Below are 20,330 nucleotides of genomic sequence, written 5' to 3'. Positions count from 1 at the left end.
TGCCTGTGACCCACTGTCCGCAGGGTTCTGGCCCAGTCAGGTGAGGGCCCTGTCACCTCTCACCAGCACACTCTTCTCTCCTATGGAAAGAGGACATGAAGGGGGTGCTGGGAAGCTCAGGTGGCCTTCAGCCTGTCGTTCCGCATATGGTGGCCTCTCTGCAGACAGAGGCCTGCCAGGGTGAGGTCTGTCACTGGGGCTCCCAAATCCCCAGCCAAGCGATGGGTTTGGTTCCCACCCCGCAGCTTTGAAGTTTAACGGTGCTCCTGGCAGCCCACAGGGCCTTGGCCAGCAGGAGCTGCCCTTCAACGCCTCTTCTCACCACCCCCCCACCCCTACCCCAGAGCCTGGAGCGCCCAGCAAGTCTCTAGGGAGCCTTCCCCAGCTGGTCCAAGAGGCAGGTGGAAAGTGTGAGCTCTGCCCAGAGAGGGCAGCAGAAGTCAAGAGGCACAGAACAGTGGGACCGGATGGAGAAGTGGGACCAGATGGCTCCCCCTGGCCCCAGAGTCTGAGGACCACACAGTCCATCTCGGGGTTGGAAGACAAGCAGCACACTAGCCGCTGTCTTCCCAGTGTTCTCTGGATTTGACTCTCCTGCCCCCATACTCCACCGCCTTCAAGCTTGTGGGAGATAAAGTGAGGGCCAGCTTGACACCTAGGAGCCTCCCTGGGTGGGCAACCTTGGGCAAGTTACTTCTCTGCCTCAGTTTCCTCATCTGGAACGTGGGAGTAGTACCTGTTTTTATCTTGTAAATTCGTGTGAAGATTAAATGAGTCATCACAGGCAGTTCTTTGAGCAGGGAGGGCACAACAGGTTTAGACGCTGGCTGTTATTATTCTAACAGTTCTGAGGTTACTCCCTAAGGCTCCCCAGTATTTTCCCTTGGGGAGTTTCTATCACTTGAAAATGGACCGTAAGGGGTGCCTGGGTGGTACAGTTGGTTAAGGGTCTGACTCTTGGTTTTGGCTTAGGTCAGGATCTCAGGGTCCTTGAGGCTGAGCCCCTGGTCAGACTCCCCACTCAGCACAGAGTCTGCTTAGGATTCTCTCTCCCTCTGCCCCTCCCCCATGCTTGCTCACGCTCTCTCTCTCTCTCTCTCTCTCTCTCAAATAAATAAATCTTTTTTTAAAAAATCAAATGGACTGGCATTTCGGGGCAAGCACTAGAGAAAGTTTGACTTTGTCAAGGTGAGAGGTTTGAGGCTGCTATGACTGCTGTCTCTGGCTTGTTTCCTTGCCTGCTACCTTCAGTGCCATGGCTAGCCTCAGCTGGAGAAGAATGTTTACTACCTCATTAGTACTTCCCGACTGTTCATTGCGGGTATTAATCACTTTGGTTACTCCCTCCGGGGTGACTCTGAGCTGCCTTTTGAAAAGCAGGCATGTGATGGCCTGAAGACGTCCCAGCTGGTCCTAGTTCCCTCCCTCCCCTGCTCCCTTTATCCAAAAAGTGAAACAACTTACTGGTTAGATTTTGGTGACATATATGTACATTAAAAAAAAATAGGGGTGTCTGGGTGGCTCAGTGGGTTAAGCCTTTGCCTTCGGCTCAGGTCATGATCCCAGAGTCCTGGGATTGAGCCCCACGTCGGGCTCTCTGCTCGGCTGGGAGCCTGCTTCCCTTCCTCTCTCTCTGCCTGCCTCTTTGCCTCCTTGTGATCTCTGTCTGCCAAATAAATAAATAAAGTCTTTTAAAAAATAAAAAATAGATCAGACTCTTCATCCTTCGGTGGCACCTGAAACAAAACCTTTAAAAGACTTTTCCCAGAGCCTTCCACCTCTACTTCTGCCCCATCCCACACCTGCAGACCTGCCCCTTGCCCTCACCCTCGCCACCGCTGTTTGGTACAGGAATTGGGGAGAAGGCAAGGGCCCAAATCTGAAGCAGATGTTTGGGACGATGAGTGAGGTTGGGGTGGAGACAATAGGAAGGATGTGGACCTTGCTAGAACTGCTTGTTGCTCTGACCCGCTGCCAAGGCTGAGAAAAATAGAGGGACTGTTCCTGGTTAAATACCCAGCTTTTATTCGTGCCAAACTTTCCCGGGCCTCAATCCTCAGAGTCTCTGGCTCCACTTCCAGAGTTCTCCATATCCTTGTGCCAACCACTATCTTGGCCCCTTTTTCCCACCGCGCCAAGCCCCTGAGCCCAGCCTGCGCCCTAAAAGCAGGACTGGAGCTGTGCTTTTTTAAATCCACGTATAGCTAAAGCACAATGGCATTTTTTGAGCCAAAACTTCAGATATGGCCTGAGAAAAAGAGTTTTAAAGCGCTGCTTCCAGGTATGAGAGGCTGTCTGGAAGCCATAAGTTGGATGCCAAAACAATACAGTTCTCAAGGTGTATGATCTCAAGGGATCCCAAGTCAGAACTGTTGAAACCAGAACCGCTGCGAAGGAGACGCACGGCTGCTGTACCCACACCCACCGCCAGACCTCCCCACCCACCTCCGGAGTCTGTCAGGATCCAACAACATGTCTCCCCTGACTAGGAGAGCAAGTGCCAGATCTATAGGAGAACACCCAAGTTTAGTTCTGGTGCTTTGAGTATTTGAGGAGACACAGGCCGGCATTATCATAAACAAAGTATCAGAGGAGAAATCCCTCTGGGAAAAGAAGACTGAAGGTTTTCCTAAAGGCCATGGCCTGACCCCAAGGGCCGTCCAGCTGTGATCCAGCTCAGAAGCTTGAGGGGATCAATGCTAGGACTTATTCAAACCCCAGAGGGTACTAGGCATCAGCTACAGCACACCACAAAGAGATGAGGAAGCACTTCAATTTCCTGGGTGTAATTAACATCAAGGGAAATTGGAGTGAAGCTCTGTGTTTCCACCCCTAATGGTCTCAGTCAACCAATTTCAGGGCTGTTCATGAAACTTATTTGCCTCTTCATGCCTCTGGATTCATTGGAAATGGAATTACTTTCTTTCCTCTGCCACCTCAGTATGAACCCTTCTGATGGCTGCTAGTGTTGGAGATTCCTCCCTCTCCCCATCCACTCAAGATATTAATTTCATTCACTGAGCTGCAGGCTACTGGCCAGTCTTCCCACTGCCAAAGTCAACACTTCAGGTCTGCTTCGTCTGGAAGAGGAGATTAAGGGGAGATTGGATCCTGAGATCGCAAAGTTCCTTTTCCCAGATTTTCCTAGGACCTGCTCAGGTGATGGCCTATTTATGGGACAATGGGGGTCTCCTGGTTTGGAATCCATCTTTCCAAAGGCCCTTGCTTCTCTGCAAATCAACAAGGAACATAAATTCCCTCCCTTTGTATATGTGTTAGGAGCTAGATGAATTTCACTGCAGCCGTTATTCCTGTAGTATGGAAAGTCTCCAAATGCATAAACAGAAATGCTCCCCCCACCCCAATTAAACAAGAATGAGAGAAACTATGGGGATGGATGGTGATGGGTTTGGGTGTTCAAGTCTTGGGGGAAGAAAATGAAGGAAACTGGATTTTTTATAGGTCTGTCTCCCCAGACAAGATGGTGAGCTGCTCAGAGACAGGGATCTCGTTCTGTCTCGTGTCCTTGGCTCGTAGCACAGTGCCTGCCTGATTCACAGGAAAAGTCTGCTAACGTGTGGACGTGCAAAGAACAAAAGGGAAAAGGGAGGCCACAAACCCAGTGATGGAACAGAAACGTCAGATGTTGGCATTTGTTTTTTGGGGGGTGGTGTGTCAGGGGGTATACATTTATAGGAAATGAAATGACAGTTTGGAGCAGGATGAGACACAGAACTTATGAGATCTAGCACAAAATGATGACACGCACACAGTCTTCCTCTTACACAATAACACAACATTTTGTTTTCAACAGAACATAAAAGCCATCAAAGACTTTCTAGTTGGCTTGCAAATACTCTGATATCCCTGACTCTGCTAATAGGCAAACAGAGGAATGTCCTGGCAATTTCTTTGAGTGGGAGTTCTGAGGAGAGAGGGAACATTGCTGGTCTGTAGGAGGGTGTGAGGATTCCAAAAGATTCCTTCATGTGCAAGATCCATAATGCAGGTGAAGTGCGGTTGTAGAAATGATGACCTCGTCCCAGAGAGGTACAGGACCCCCACCCTGGGGAAGATGCTGTGTTGATAATTCCAACAGAATCAGTCTTGTGTGAGGGGTAGGTCTCCCTTTAACTGGCATTCTTGAAAATGTCTGCTTCCTCAGTGAGATAACCACCAGGAATTTGGCCTTTACCAAACGGTGCTGTTTCATGTAAGGAAAGTTTAGAGAGAAAAGATTTATTTAAATGAAGCTTTTTCCTGCAGACTTAGTTACCAGAGATAAGCATCAGGGTATTGTGTGGCGTGTCTGACCTCATTCTAATGATTTCATTTGCGTGAGACCTATGGTTTTTCTACCAAAGTGGGGATATTAAAATTCCAGGATTTCCACCCCCCCTCGGTTATATCCTTAAGAGTTTCTTGTATTCTTTATGCAGGTTCATTTAAACTTGGAAGTCACTTCACGCAAACTCTTAGTTGGTATTCTGTGGAACTTTCTAGATGCAAAAGATTTTAAAGTCACACCAAATAGTTACCTTTCTTTCTCTTCCTTCCTTCCTTTTTTTTCTTTTTTCTTCCTTCCTTCCTTTTTCTTTCTTTCCTTTATTCCTTTTCTTCCTTTCTTTCTTTTTTAAACTGGGGTCCCCCATGCTCTACCAACTGAGCCAGCCAGGTGCCCCCCAAAATAGCTGTATTTCTTGGGGTAGGACCTTCTCCCCCTGTAAATCTCAAATCCTCAAGTGACTGACAGGTATAAGACAGAGGTATAAAGTGTTCATCTGCCACACAGGGTCACCAAACAATTGTAAGGCAGAGTCAGTGAGCTCTGGTGGCCCAACACCTGTTCCTTTGTCTAGGTTAATCTGCCCGAGACAAACCAGCAATGTGAAAAGAGTTTGGGTCTTGACATGAAACAGACCCATGTTCAAGTACAGCTCTGCCACTTGCTAAGGAAACTCCACAGTTATGAATCCTCTCTGAGTTTATTGTGATTTTGTGGAATGGAGAAAACAAGACCTTCCTTGCAGGGTCATTGTTAGTGTAAGAAAGATAGTATTTATTAAACTCCTAGCATAAGGGTGGAACTAAAAAAAAATGGCAGCTACTATCATGATTTGGTAACCAGATGAGCTAAGGAAGTCAAGGGTATTAGGTTGCTTATCATAGGGTTGCCTACGCCACATAAAATAGGTTTGAAATACAGTCCCCTTAAAGACCTCTTTTGGCTTTTAGAAGGTCATATGAAGGAAGGAGAGGAGGTCTCTTCTGACCTGGGGCCTTTTTCACAGAGGTAAGGGCTGGATGTCTTGAATACCCATTCTCTCTGGCCTGCTTGAACACGGCAAGCAGGGACAGGAGCCACCATTCCATACCCGCGACCCACTCTAGCATCCTCCAATGCCCCTAGATCCATGTTGCCTCCTGGCATGGAAATTGCCAGGGCCCTAAGCCGTGGTCAGTATGATAACACACATACTATATAGAGGAAAACCTTCCAAGAGCTTGAAGCTATTAGTCAATTTTCTTATTTAGTTAATTACATCATTTCACAGGTCACAAAACTAATACCGAAAGAAGACTATCCTGTGCAAAGTTGAACCACAGAGTTAAAAACAAAACAGAAACGTTCAGACTCATCAATCCATGGCTCTTTATCCTTTGAGGGCCCCATTCTGCCCACTTGATGCAAGCGTGTCTAGGAACATCTTCTTTTGAGAATGGGCTGAATGACAGATGCCTCTGCTTCAGGGGAGGCCATAGGCCCAGAGGCTCTGGAGTCTGAGACATAGCAGACAAGTTAGGACAGGCTACCTGGTCAAAAACGCAATGATGTTATCTCCTCACCTAGCTCCTTGACTAGTCCCAGACTTACTTCTTCCTAGAGTCATTCCTAAGAGATGAAGCCCTAAGATCTTGCTTGCTCAGAAAGCTGCCTGGTTCGCCAGCTAACCCTGGTCTAAAGGCATTCATGGTCGCTGAAGATTATACAGACCATGTTGGTCTGCTAATCGGGCAGCACCCAGAGGCTTCATCCTGGAGGCATTAACCATCCGTCGTTTCCCTGAAGAAAGGCTATAAAGGAAACTAGAAGGGGAGCCCCATAATGTTCTTGGAAAGTGATGGCTATCACGGTTCTGTGATGTGTTTGATCCCTGCTCCTAGACGTACTACCTTGTGTTGGAGAAGCTGCTGCAGCTGGCGGGCTCTGATAACTCGGACAAGTTTGCCAAAGTTACTTACGATGCCATATCCAAAACCTACAGCTATCGTTCCTCTGCCATCTGGAGAGGCTGTGTCCTCCACATCTCGTCAGGAATTCAGGGACCATCTTATAAAGACCACACCTGAGCCAGGTTCCTGCTCTGACTACCACAATGTGTTCTTATAGGAGCAGAATTCAGGCTAACTGAACTTGGGGTGGGGGGCGGAGAAGGACTCACAGCAAGGTACAGCTAGCTCTAGGCGGCACCGCTCTGTCGCTCACAAGCCACATCATCACAGCTCCCTGTGGGTTTCGAAATCCACCCCCTGCGCACTCCAAATCCAAACAACTAAGCTCTCAGGTAACTTTGGAATGGCATTCTGTTAGAGGCTGCACAGACTCAGTACCCTAAGTCAGAAATACTAGCCCATTTCACAAACTTCTGAGACAATTTTGCACAGGCTCCTTTTCCATAGGACACTTAATACGATACTTGAGAACCTGCTGCTGGGCACCAAAGAGAATCACGATCACATTAGACCAGTCCCCAAAACCTGTTCAGGGTATAAAAGAAAAGTATTCAAGTTAGAATAGCTGGGGGAATACTTTGTTGTCTTTGAATATGACTCATCAGGTTCAGCATCAAGAATCAGAACTAGAGGGGCACCTGGGTGGCTCAGTGGGTTAAGCCTCTGCCTTTGGCTCAGGTCACAATCCCAGGGTCCTGGGATCGAGCCCCGCATCAGGCTCTCTGCTCAGCAGGGAGCCTGCTTCCCTCTCTCTCTGCCTGCCTCTCTGCCTACTTGTGATCTCTGTCAAATAAATAAAATCTTAAAAAAAAAAAAAGAATCAGAACTAGAGCCTCCTGGCACAACAATCACCTCCAAGTTCTCTTTAGTCTAATTGTGATGTGTAGTAATTACTACAGAGAAATTAACCTTGGTAAGTATCTTATCAAGAGATCACACGGCCTCTTATTTTTCCCTTCCCCACTGTGAGTTTTAAGACAGATTGTTCCAAAAGGGAATTGACGCAACAAGGACCATAGAAATCAGGATAACAATTACTTCTTGAGGGGTGGGAGACTTGCTCTGCAATGCTGTAGTGTTTTATTTTTTGGTTTGAATGCCACCATCACATACATGTGTTTCCTTTATAATTATTAAGTTGTACATGCCTGTAGACCTTTTTTAAAAAAATCTGCATTACATCTCAAAATAAAAAGAAAAGGGACATTCGTTTTTAAGTGTAAGTATCACAAAACCTGGAGCTGTTCTGTTATACTTGAGGGTCTTTGTGAAGCACAAGTAAAGCCTCTGCTTCACGCCCCCTGCAAGAGAATCTTGGTTGTGCCCCTACAAGAGAAGTGTGGCAGGGTGGAGTCTGATGGCTCTATCTGCCGTGGGTCAGAGGTAACGACTCATGCCAGGCTGACTCTAGTATCTACAGTGTCCATTCAAGAACAATCCTACCACCGTCTTGAGTCTTAAGAATAACTTTATGACAGAGGGTGCTGGGGTGGCTCAGGCTGTTAAAGCATCATCCGATTTTTGATTCCGGCTCAGGTCACGATCTCAGGGTCCTGGGACTGAGCCCTGCCATCGGGCTCGATGCTCATCATGGAGTCTGCCCGTCCCTCTCCCTCTGCTCCTGCCTCTGCTCTCTCTTCTAAATAAATAAACAAATAACATTTTAAAAAAAGGAATAACTTTATAATAAGCTGAAATCAATGATGAATGTTCACAGCCACTCAAGGTCACAACAGCAGCAAGTATAAGAGACGTAAGACTGTTAATCTAAAAATATGAAGTTAGAAGGACAGAATTTTGGTTTTTTAAGGACATCTCATATCACCAAGGAGCTTGAGGAGGTGGGAGTAGAATGAATGGACTCTTTAAAAGAGTGGTGTTCAGACAAAGATTCCAATTCACCAGGTCTGGGATATGGGGCAAAAATCAGTATTTTAAAAACAATTCCAAAGGGTATTTTTTTTTTTAAATTTTCCAGATTGGGAACTAATGTGTCATGACACCATTGACTACTTTCCCAACAAAGCCAGGGTCCCTGCTACTCTTCCTTCCAGGCCCCAAATCAGAGGTCTGGTTTTCTCTCTCTGCCAAGCATAGCTTCAGCTGGAAGAGAATTGGTACCAATTCTTTGGGTACCAAATGGTACCACCCGTCACCCACAAATGTCTGAGGAGCAGTGATTTTGTCTGCCACGCCTAGCTTGCTTGGGAGGAAGAGGTATGGAAATAAATGTGATCGTATGCAAACCAGAGGCCTACATGTATCAGTTAGCAGTGGTGACATCTGGATAGCAGGTCAATGATTTCTCTTGGCCTCTTTTTAATTTCCAAATTTTCTATGCTGAGCTTCTTACGTCAAACAACAAATGAAGATTGAAAAGACTCAGGAGAGCAGACATCCTCTGCTCTTGCCAAACTGCTTTCTTCTTCCGGAGCTGAGCATAAGCCTGTCATCACACTGTGGCCCCGCCTGGCATCAGGGACAGCAATGAGGAAGGATGAAAGTGTGAGAAGCCCAGCGTGGGCCAGGGCTCTGCAGGTAGATTCTACCCTGAGCTCGTGGCTTTTGAAGGCATCACCTGGGGAAATGCAAAAACATTTCTAAATCTTTCTTTTCCTTCCCAGCCTCCAGTCTGGGCCCTAAACCACCACTTAAAGAAGTCACTTGCTCCTCAGTCCTTTCCAATATTGATTTATTTATTGTACAAAATATTTACACTGTCAATGCAGCAGTCTGGCCCCTTTGCCTGGCCTGACGGATTTGTAGCAGCGCGTGATCTCTAGAAAACATGCTGACGCTCTCCTTGGTGTTCCCTGGTGCTTGCTTGGTCTCCTTCCAAGACGCTACAAGGCCAGGCGTTTACCTGGCCCCCCAAGTACCTGGGCCCCCGGGGCATAAAGAAAAGAACTGGCCAAAATAAGAAACGTGAGATTCACAATTGCTCGAGAAGTAACAGGTGTTCCTCCTTCTCTCTGACAAGTACCTTTTCCGCAAACTGGCTGGGACCGAAGCAGGCTTAGAAGAAAAGGTAAAGGAAAAGGCCAAACTGAGCAAAGATGCTTTCGAACAGACTTAGGAGACAGAGTACACTGGAAGAATAGAAAACCACAACAGTACCGAAGGGTTTTTGTTCAGCGAAGCCCCTGGGGCTGGGGACCCCCACGGGGCTGCGAGCTGCCGCAGCTGGGCCACAGTGGCCCCGAGGATGCTCCGAAAAGTGCTACGACTAGAGCTGAAAATGACAGATCTCGACAAGAAAATCAATTCGAGCTCCAGCATCGGTCTCTAGAGGGCTGTTGGAGGGGAGAATGCAGAATCCAGAAGAGGGGCAACTGCCAAAAACAGCAGAACCAGCCCCTGTGCCCCCAGATGGAAACCCCTCTCAAGGCTCGAGGGGCAGCATCGTGTTTCCAGGGTGATGACAAAACCTGCCTGTATTCATCCGATGGGAAAACACTGGGGCAAGCAGCAGCACCTTGTCCTGGTCCCTGAGGACAGCAGTGACTGTGTGGCATGGAGGGCCCTGGCTGGGATGTCGAGGCCCTGATGCTGGATCCTGGACCCCAAGAATGAGTGACGTCAGCACCCACGCCAAGAAGGACAAATGACAACTGCGAAGGAGTGAGGTCAGGCCGTGATGGGAGCAGCTCAGGAGGGCTGGTTCCTCGTGATCCCTGGGAACAGGAGGGCTCAGACAGGCTTCCAGGAGGCCGAGGCATGGCCATAGGTCCCGCCTCACCTCTGGACTCTGCAGGCTTGCTGGTTTTGGCAGTAAAGATGGCTTGTAGTATTCTCAGAGTTGAATGCCCCGTTGAGAATGGTAGCTTGTAGCAAAGCCTTCTTAAAAACAGATATTTGGGAAGTTGATGAGATTTTGAGTCTTGAAACTGTCTGCATTCAAATGGTCATGAAAAAGGGTGGTGTGACTTCGCAAGGGCCTGCTGCGGGTTCTCGTCAATCACCATGTCACAGTGAATCTACGAGATCGTCCTCCCTCCACCAGGGCTCCTGCCGGCAACTCAGACACAGAAGGAAGTTAGTGGGAAGCTGGGTGTTTGTCGTCGGACACAGCTGCTCTCTGCATGTTCCCAGTCCCTGACCCCACGGACCTGTGACCGAGCACTTGACCATTGGTTCCTTTTTCCTTGCTTCAGTGCTGCCAGAGAATACCAAGCAAAGAGAGCCAGGGATTGTTAGCCTGCTATTCTTACTGCTCCCAAACCCTTGTTACAAAAATTTTCTTCCATAGAAAGCTAAAGAATCCCTAGCTCTTAGCAGGCTGCAGAAGTTCGAGGTAAGCGGCCAGGCCCAGCCACACCTCTGTGTACAGAACAAACTCAGGGACAAACATCAGTAGTCTTCAAGCCGGCCATAGGCCTAGACATGCCCTAAAGGAAAATCATTTTCAGCACTGGAAGCTATGCCCCAGCTATCTTTCACATTCTTGGGTCTGTTTTTCTCACTGGCTCAAACTCAAGAAAAAGCTTAGAGAGTTCTTTATGGATTAATGATCATTTCCAGAAATGCCTTCAGGGAAAAAGTTCCTTTTCCAGTTTTGACATCACAGAAAAAGATCCTTTTGTGCCATCAGTCCCCCCTCAGAGGTAGTCCAGTGCCACGGCCTGAGCCTGCTATGGTGCAGAGGGACAAAAATGAAGACTGTGCACGTGGGCCACTTGCCATCTGCGCTCCTCCCGGTTTCTGGTGAGAGAGGCGATCGCCCCGTGCCCAGGAGGGACTCACGTCCCCGCAGGGCAAGCAGTGAGGGCCGCAGAGGGACTGGTATGGGCCATGGGCACAGGAGCCTGAGGAAGGTGGACCTCAGCCTTCTAAGAAAGCTGAGCCCTTTGTTTAATCTCCCGCGGCTCCTGAAGCAGCTCCCGGTCCGGAGATCTTCTGAGAACCAACTGAAGTGACAGCAGCATGGTCCTCTCCTCAGGAGAGAGCAGCGTAGACTCCATATGGGCCCCTGCCATATGGGCCCCTGCCGAAGTGGCTTGGGGGCCGGGGCGTGGCGAAGTGGAGGGGGTGGGGATGCAGAGGGGGCGGCGAGGGAGCGACCCGGGGCCGGGGGGGAGGTGAGCAAGTCCTCCAGACACCGGGTAGCATGCAGCAGCTTCTGGCCGACGGAGAGGTGTTGGGGTCGGTGGTTCTCACGGTGTTACGCGCACCCAGGTGCTCCAGGAAGCACGGGGGCCAGGGGCACGTGGCCGGGGAGTGGTCAGAGCATGCCAAAGCCCTCGCAGCCCTCGCTGATGGCCAGCTGCAGCATCCTGTGAACCTCTTCATACGAGTCATACGTGGGGAGGCACAGCTGGTTGAAACTGGAAGAGCAAGGGGAGAAGCGATGAACTCACGCGCCAGAAACACTGGCCAGGGCTGGCTGAGCCTCCCCGTCCAGAGGGTGACCTGGGCAGCGTGGGACCTACCACGTGTGTGCAGTCGGGAGCGTGCTGTGGGTGGGAGCGGCAATAATCTGGAACGAGGGACAGAGGGCGGCAAAACCTCCGGGTGGCAGCTGAGAGGAGCCCGTTGTGAACTGTAGCAGCCGAGCCAACTCCTCCTGGGTCAGACTGGACACCACGGTCCAGAACCACCTCATGACCTGGCAGGGAGAGCACAAGGTGGGGTCACACTCAGTGTGCAACCTAGCACTGGACTCTGGGGGACGAGGAGGAGAGCCGGAAGTGGGGGACACAAGTAGCCACGGGAAGAGTCGACAACTCCAGGAATGCAGGGCGGCCTCTGACTGGTTGGTTCTGTTTCTTCACCTTTCTAATGTACCGCTCCTGTGGCAGCTGGAGCAGCCCTTAGGGACCAGGGCTCCCTTCTGTTTGGACAACCACCTGTCTTTTCCTTGTGGACCATTTTCTCCCCAAATGATGTGTGTGCCTATCTGACTCCTTGGCAATTTTCTTCTGAAAGTTTTTCCTGGCAAAGTGGCACAAATCCAGGCAAAAGAAGTTTAGCCCACTTACCTTTTCTCGGAAATGCCATGAGCCGCCAACAACCACTGCATGGGCTTTGAAGTCAGACACACTGATGTCCCCAGTCCCACACATCAGCAGCTGGAGAGGACAGTTGGGTGTTACTAGGACAGTCGGGGGACAAACACCCAATATAAGGTCAAAACTACTTATGTTAACATGCAAAACATGGAATAAAGGAAACACCAGGAAAAGCACCATAAAGTGATATCATAATGCCAGAACTCTGCTTTAGGAAAATCAACTGTAACAGGCCAATGGTTCCAACCAATGTGGTAAAAATTGCCCAGCTTCAAAAAAAAAAAAAACATGCAGATGCCCGTGCCCTTACCCCAGACCCACTGAATCAAAATCTCTAGGAATGGGTTAGAAACTTGTGTACTTTGAGAAAGTTTCCTGTTACCAGTGCGTACCTCTAACTAAGAACTACTGCTTTGATTGGGTGCCTGGGTGGCTCAGTCGGTTAAGTGTCCAATTCTTGATTTCGGCTCAGGTCATGACCCCAGGGTCTTAGGATCAGACCCCGTGTCAGGCTCTGTGCTCAGTGGGAAGTCTGCTTCTCTCTCTCTCTCTCTCTCCCCCACCGCCCCGTCCCCTTGCCCATGCACACTTTTTCTCTAAAATAAATAAATAATTCTTCAAAAAAAAAAAAACCCCAAACAAAAGAACTACTGCTGTAGATTATTTTGAACTGAAACAAAAGACAGAAAGAGAACCAAGTATTTACTGAGTCTGCTCTATACATGGCCTGGGAATACCAGGAAAAAAAGGCAGGCCCCTCCCCTTTGATGAAAATCCCCAGCTCCATTTCTGAATTTGTCAGATGGCCCTTCCTGTTTCCCAGCATCCATCCTTCTTTTGTGGCTTGAACTTTCACCAACTTCCCTTCAGCCCTGCCTCTACTTGATCAGATGAATTAAAAAAGTACACCAAAAAATGAGAAATGAATGCTATCAGAGGCCTGAACCTCTTGCTGATGTCCTAATTTGGTTCTGGATCCAGAATGTGACATAGCCGACTGCGAATGCTCGTTCAACAGCTCTAAAGAATGATATGTCCTCACCAAGAGACAAGAAAAGTCCAAATTAAGCCTGAGGAGCTTTGGCTCCTTCAAAAAGAACCATAAGCTAATGAGTAAGAGTGGGGTATGGAACAATTCTAAGAGACCGTGTCCATCCTTCTTCCTCACTTTAACAAATCATCACGAAGGTTATGCTTCATAATAAACCAAAATACACCAGTAGCTGTTCCTCAGCCCGGAAAATACCAGCACTAGGTGACAGGTCTAGTGGAAACGTGAGGCTGAGTAAGAGATGGAACATTCATTTTGCTTGAATTTCATGTCTGAAGGTACACATGTGAAGAAAATCACACAGGACTTTGATTCTTGTTCTTGAGGCTTGTTCCGTTAATAAGAATAAACACTGTATAAGACCATCTGAAATGACTGTTCTGTTTTCTTTTCTTTGAGGAAGAATCTCCTTAGAGGAGCCAGTCTGCAAAGCACACTTCTCATAAAGGCTGTGGCAAGTCGGAACCAGTAACTTGCCTCGTGCAACAGATCAATGACTTCCTGATTTTATTTTTTGCCCACAACTTCTATTTTGATAATCATAGAATGGTATTCACCATCCTAGGTCCATTTTGTAGTTGTTACAGGATCTGCGATAAGAATATATTGACAGTATAATGTCGTAGCCTGAAACTTTGAAATATATCACATCTTTTGGTTTGTCTCCTTCCCTGGAACAAAGCTCTATGAGGGCAGGGACTCTGACCTATTCATTACTGGCTCCCTGGTGCTTCAAACGTCCCTGTCTTATAAGAGATACTTGATAAATAGACCCCGAAAAAATAAATTCTATTATTCCCCTAAATCAACTTTAAATGTCACAGGATTTACATGGACTGTACACAATACCAATGTTCTTTACTCTTCAATGAGTATCAGTAATACTGGATGAATAAATGACTATTAATTATTACTCTTCAAAAATAATTAGTTATTTGGTTTCTAGTGCTCACATTCTAATGTTCTGAAAGCTGGAGAAAGGAGCAATGCATGGAAGAGTGACAAAAGAGAAACCAACTCCTGCACGAAGGACTTCCCACCGCATCTCACAACAGGAGGTGTAACGAGCTGGCTCCTTCGGGCACACTCACATACCTTGTCAAGAATGGGTTGGGGGTGGGGGAGGTCCTGTAATTGGAACCACTTACCTCAAGCTCATTTTCATCAAATATAGCCAAAAGGTTTTCAGGGACCAACTCATTCAGGCCTGAAACAAAGTGGCCGAGTTAAAGCCATACCCATACCACAGATACAGGGTTTTTTTCTCAAGGCCAAGAGTAGACGGGCTCTCACCTTTTAGGAAGTGTTCTACCTCCTCTTTCACTTGACTGGCCAGTCGATATTGGGCCAATAAATTTAAATAGAAGATTTTATTTGCATTTGTGACTGGGGTTTGAGCTCCACCTGTCATGAGTTCTACAACCTGAAAGAAAAGGCAAAGGACAGAGGGGGGGAAGCTGTGGATGGGAGACGATCTGATGACACCCGCCTGGTACGTCCTGTGAACCCAGCCTCACTCATGAGTTTCTGAAGCACATTCCCCCTCTCAACACATCTGGTTTTATACAGACACTAAGCTTCAGCCATCTTACCACTGTGGCCTAGTCCACTGGCTACCAGGGTATTGGAATGAGTCTTCTCTGACCAGGTCAAATTGTGGTGATGCAACAGGAGATGTCATGGTTCCTTGTCAGCAACATTCTAACAGCTCTAATGATCCAGAATTAAGCCCCTTGTGACCTTGTCTCTTAGACCCCTGCACCAACTTATCTGAGAATAAATAAGGCCAGGTAAGTAGTGAAGAAGTCTTTTTAGATTTCAGAAACTCTGGGCGCCTGGGTGGCTCAGCTGGTTAAGCATCTCCTTCAGCTCGGGTCTTGATTCTGGAGTCCTGGGATCGAGTCCTGCACGGGGCTGCCTGCTCAGCAGGGAGTCTGCTTCTCCCTCTGACCTTCCCCCTCTCATGCTCACTCTCTCTCATTCTCTCTCTCTCAAATAAATAAATAAAATCTTTATAAAAAAAGATTTCAGAAATTCTAAGATGGGAATCACTGTTCCTTTTATCTTCCCAATGTGTTCCCAGAGGCAATATGATTATCAATACCAATAGTATCAGTGCTCACAATTTTTTAGTCGTTGCTACTTTACTTTCAGTGGTAATAATACTGCAACTTTACAGTCATCATAATCATCTGATACTATATAACCCCAAAACAGAAACAGAACCAAATTTGCATCAGACATGTTTTGGGCCTCCCCAAATTTTCTTAATTTAAAAAAAATGTTTAAATTAAAATAGAAATGTTTTCGGCCAGTAATTTTCTAGTAAAAAAGCCAAAAAATATATAAGCACAGTGTTAAAATAGGAGTTAACTATATCATGACCATTGAAGTTGAGAAAAACAAAGTTCCGTCCCTTCCAAAGCTGCTTGTGCAGTGACACCTGATTTTCACTCAGTTCTTTTTATACTGGAAAGTAGAAATGGTGTGTCTTTTGTGCCATCATATAGGCCAAGATCATCACGTGTGGGATGCAACGTCCTGATATGGTTGTCACTAGCCTCACGTGAAAACTTCAGTTACTTGGTGAATAACCAGGCACATTTTGGGTGTTCAAAGGCAGCACAGAGAGACAACATTTCCATCGCTGCAGAAAGCTCCAGTAGGTAGCCCTGCTCTAGAGGAGACTGGGAACCATGAGACCCACGGGCTCTGGTTCTCTTTCTCACCTTCTCCAATTGGCCTGATTTGTTATATTTCTCTTCTGCAAAGACCAGCTCCATCTCACTCATGTCATTGTTGAGGATGAAGCAAACCTTAGATTTGTAGAATTCTGGGTCATCTGTTTCAAAATACTGAGAAGAGAGAAAGACAGAACAGAACATAACTACTCTTTCCCAGAAATGAAATCTGTAACTGTTTAGAAACACTTACCCCTTCAACCTTAAGAATAATGAGCTCAGAGTGGAGGGATTCCAAATTAACAGCCAGAGGCCTTGGTTAAAAAAAAAAAAAAAAAACATGTATACTAAGACTTTACCTTATAATGCATACGTAGTCCTATGATTTGGGCCAAAAAAGAGCGGGTGAAGCGAGCTCGGACCAGTTGCTTATAGGCTCCGCCTAGAGAGGACTCATAGAGACACTTGCCTACCAGCCGCCCTGCAAACTCATACATCTTCAAGCGTAGATGAGCAGGGCGATTAGGGTTGGGGTGGACCTGTCAAAGGAAGAGATTAAAAGGCTCTGGGCCATTTTTCTTCAAGCTTAGTTCACCAACTCTTATCACAAGGGAGCAAGAATTTCAGTGTTAGAATCAAAGAATCATCTAAATGGCATTAGCTATTTGGTAGCTACCATGAGTAATTCAGAGTGACTAGAAGATGGAGGGCAAAGAGGGACTTCGAGTAAGGGGTAAAATCTTACATTAAGTTTGTGGTCCCTGGCTGAGTATGGAAGTTAACCAGCGAATGATGTGATGCCTTCCCCCTAAACCAGAACTTATTTCAAACAAAGTCTATTTCTCCACTCTGGCTACCTCCACCTAGTCAAAGATCTAGTACGGAATTCAATGGCTTGAGGTATGGTCTGAGAAAGTAGCCTAATCATTCTAAGAAGATAGCCATCGCACTATGTTTTAGCCAAATACTCACCTATCTGCATTTTCTCTTATTTTACAGAAGAAATAATAAAAGGCAAAGAGGAGGGAGACGATCTAATTTGGGTTCACTTAGAACAAGACACAGGTTTCCAAATTCCCAGGACAGTTTCATGACCTCAAATCCTTCTGAGAGTTTCCAGTACAACACAACTAACATCTTCCGCCCACCCACAGGGGAAGTCACGGACTCACTAATGCTTGGTTGTTGTCACTGAATCTGGTGAAGAGCTGATTGGTGGTATCGAACAGTGCTTTGCAGATTAGTTCAAACCATTCCCGGCGAGGCCCTCCCCAGTCCAGAGCTGAAAAGTATAATAAAAATAAAACATGGGGGTACTTGGGTGGCCTCAGTTGGTTAAGCGTCCAACTCTTCATTTCGGTTCAGGTCATGATCTCAGGGTCATGAGATCGAGCTTTGAACTGGGCTCTGAGCTCAGCAGGGAGTCTGCTTGGGACGTTCTCTCTCTCTCTCCCTCCTTTCTCTGCCCTTCCCCCTGCTGGCACATGCATGCTCTCTCTCTAAATAAATCAATCTTTTAAAAAAAAAAAAAGAAAGCGACTCTAACCTACCACTTCTTACTGCTTGTGTTCATTCATTCATCGTTTGACACTCTCCAATTTCCTTCTGTTCCACTACATCGTGTCTCCCCAGTCCAAGCCACCTAAACTAAGGAGCCTTTTTTTAATCTTTTAAAAAAAAATCCCACCCCTTTCTGTAGGATTACAGGATTCAAGATATTCTACTCACTAGGTTAATGCCCCCCCAGTATGGAAACACAGGAGAACACAGGTCCCAGGAAATGGACATTTCTCTTCTACAAAGGTTACTTTCCCTTCCAGTACAGACTCTTAGAGCTTGCCGTCCCAGTCCATGTGTCTGTGCTCTACAAGCTCGAAATACCTAGAAACGCCACCTTTTGTGTTTCAATTCATGACTTCTTTTTCCTTGGGAAAAATAAGCTGGGGCAGGGGCAGGGGTGCGGGTAGGGGAGGGTATTTTTGTGATTTGTGGAGAATGGGTAAGGAGGAGGGGAGAGGTGGGGAAGAGAGTTAAAGAAAATCAACACGAACTTTTTAAACTGACCTTCTTCATCTTGAAAAACCACTTCAAAGTTCTTGCTCCAATCTGAGATGGAGAAATTCCGAGTGGCTTTCAGAGACTGAAAAGCAGGGAAGGGAAGGAAAGTGTCAAAAGACTGGCAGGCATCTCTTGGATGTGAAAGACAAAAACACAATAACATTGCCACTGTCCCTGTAAACCATTAGTACTTGGAGGAGACGCAGTATTCATAAACTTTAATCATATCATTTCATATTTTAAATACACGTATCTCCAGAAGAAATTTAAGATTTCAAAAAACAATTTAATTCATCTTTACACCATTGCTTTGTTGGGAAGTTGAAGTGGGTTTTTTTTTTAATGTTCATTTTATTAATGAAAAAACTCTTACATAAAGAAATAAAAGGAGTCAAATTAGTAAGCTGTCAGCAAGAGAACCAAGGAACCCTGGTTTTCAGTAAAGTGCAGCGTCCACTGGAACTTTCTATTCACAGGGCTGCGTTCAGACAGGGAGCCATGCCACACAGAGAATGTGGCTGAGAAAAGGGGTTTCCAGTCACACCTACCAGAGCCAAACATCACAAACACTTTCTGGACAGGGACCAAGCCTTCTCATTCTTGAGGAATGCAAGAACCAAGCCAGTGTCTGTGCAGTGGAGACAGACAGACATCAGGTGTTCCTTTTCCATCAGACCAGGGTGACAACAGAAATCATTTCCTATTAACCCAGCAAGAGCTCTTCTCTTCCAGGGATGCAAGAACAAGAATGCTCCTCTATGACAACTGCTTCTCCCTTCCCCACACAGAGGTTCCAAGAGACGGTGCAGGAACTAGTTTAATACAGACTGTAAAGCCAATGTGTCAACTAGTCTCTCTCCTCGATAACACGTCTTGAACAAATCCACCCCAAACTTAGTATAATCAGACACAGAGAAGAGCAGTCTTTAATAGATACGTTTAAAGAGAAATTTGGGGTTCATAAAAGATGACCTGGGGGATATAACCCAACACCGGAGAGGTTTCTAGTTGCAAAACCCTGACCACTGACGGTGGAAATGAAACTTTACCCACCGATTCCAGCAAGGTGTGTCTGCTGACCTTCAGGGTGACTTTGGAATGTGGTCTTTTCATATGTACCTGCCGAAGCTCTCGCTGGAAGAAGTTCACCTTGTCCTGAAAGGTCTCAGAGCCTCCTGAGGAGTGAAAAGATCCATCATGATGACAGCCTCATTACAAGACATCTGTGCAGTCTGCCCCACATCTTCAGACGCCCAGGGTGGCTGGGGCTCCTGCCTTTCCTGTCAGAACCCCTGTCCAATCTTACCTATATTCTTATGGAGGGAGCGGATGAAAGTGGCTGCTAGAATGTTCCTCTCCTTACAGCTGAGCTCCACAGGTGGTTGAATGCCATCATCTACCACCAGTGTGAGCAGCTTATGAACAGGGTCGGGGCCAAGGTATGAAAACTAATGAAGGAAAAAAAAAAAAAGAAGGCATTAACCTATAAAACCCTCAAATCCAGCAAAAACTTTCCATATCCCTAACCTTCGGTACCAACCCATAAACAAATTAAGTATGTCTCCTCTAAGCCAGTATTTCCTAGGAGTATATCACCTTGTTTTTCATGTCAAGTACTCTATGATCCGAAATACTTAAAATTATTTCGGTTACAGAGTTACTGGTTACTACTAGTTACTACTAGTTAGTTACTGGTTACTATAGTTACTACTAGTGGAGTCACTAACTCCACTAATTGGAGTTAGTGAGGATCATAGGCAATAGGACAGCTCTCCTAACATAAAACCGAAGGAGGATGAAGGTAGTAAAGATATGTAAGATAAAGGGGCACCTGAGTGGCTCAGTCGGTTAAATGTCTGTCTTGGCTCAGGTCATGATCCCAGGATCCTGGGATCGAGCCCCATGTTGGGTTCCCTCCTCAGTGGGGAGCCTGCTTCTCCTTCTGCCCCTCCCCCTGCTCATACTCTCTTTCTTTCTCTTTCTCTCTCCCATGCTCTCTCTTTCAAATAAATAAAATCTTTTTAAAAAAGATATATATAAGATACAAATGACTACCTGACGAGGTTGGACAGACTGGCTGGAGGAAAAGCAATTCACCTTCAGATTCCAAAAGCTCAGCGAAGTTAAAACAAATTTTTTTAATATATGAGAATGCTCATTCTGAAAGAGTTAACTTCAGCACACTGGAAAACCAAGCCTGGGCCAGAACTGCCAGCACCATCTCCATTAACTTAGTCTCAGTGGCAAAAGATAACTGTTGAAGAATTCTGACTTGCTACTAATTCCTATTTCTGTAGG

The 20,330-nt window shown here is 46.6% G+C and overlaps 1 protein-coding gene across 6 annotated transcripts in view; it reads right to left on the bottom strand.

Moving 5' to 3' along the window:
* Window positions 1-8,202: 8,202 nt before the first annotated feature.
* The window catches only part of AREL1 (apoptosis resistant E3 ubiquitin protein ligase 1), a 46,938-nt gene continuing 34,810 nt past the window's right edge, over window positions 8,203-20,330 (bottom strand). For all 6 annotated transcript variants that reach the window (XM_032344919.1, XM_032344924.1, XM_032344925.1 and 3 more), the window contains 11 exons: window positions 19,339-19,480; window positions 19,086-19,207; window positions 18,039-18,114; window positions 17,147-17,256; window positions 16,334-16,513; window positions 16,023-16,148; window positions 14,587-14,716; window positions 14,442-14,500; window positions 12,213-12,302; window positions 11,664-11,839; window positions 8,203-11,558 (listed from right to left, as the gene is read on the bottom strand). In XM_032344919.1, the coding sequence (XP_032200810.1) occupies window positions 11,456-11,558; window positions 11,664-11,839; window positions 12,213-12,302; window positions 14,442-14,500; window positions 14,587-14,716; window positions 16,023-16,148; window positions 16,334-16,513; window positions 17,147-17,256; window positions 18,039-18,114; window positions 19,086-19,207; window positions 19,339-19,480 (1,314 nt within the window). In that variant the 3' untranslated portion in view covers window positions 8,203-11,455. The remainder of the gene's footprint in view (window positions 11,559-11,663; window positions 11,840-12,212; window positions 12,303-14,441; window positions 14,501-14,586; window positions 14,717-16,022; window positions 16,149-16,333; window positions 16,514-17,146; window positions 17,257-18,038; window positions 18,115-19,085; window positions 19,208-19,338; window positions 19,481-20,330) is intronic.

The sequence above is a fragment of the Mustela erminea genome, chromosome 5, assembly GCF_009829155.1.
Source record: "Mustela erminea isolate mMusErm1 chromosome 5, mMusErm1.Pri, whole genome shotgun sequence".
Classification (NCBI taxonomy): domain Eukaryota; kingdom Metazoa; phylum Chordata; class Mammalia; order Carnivora; family Mustelidae; genus Mustela; species Mustela erminea.
This window is presented reverse-complemented; position numbering and strand designations above follow the sequence as displayed.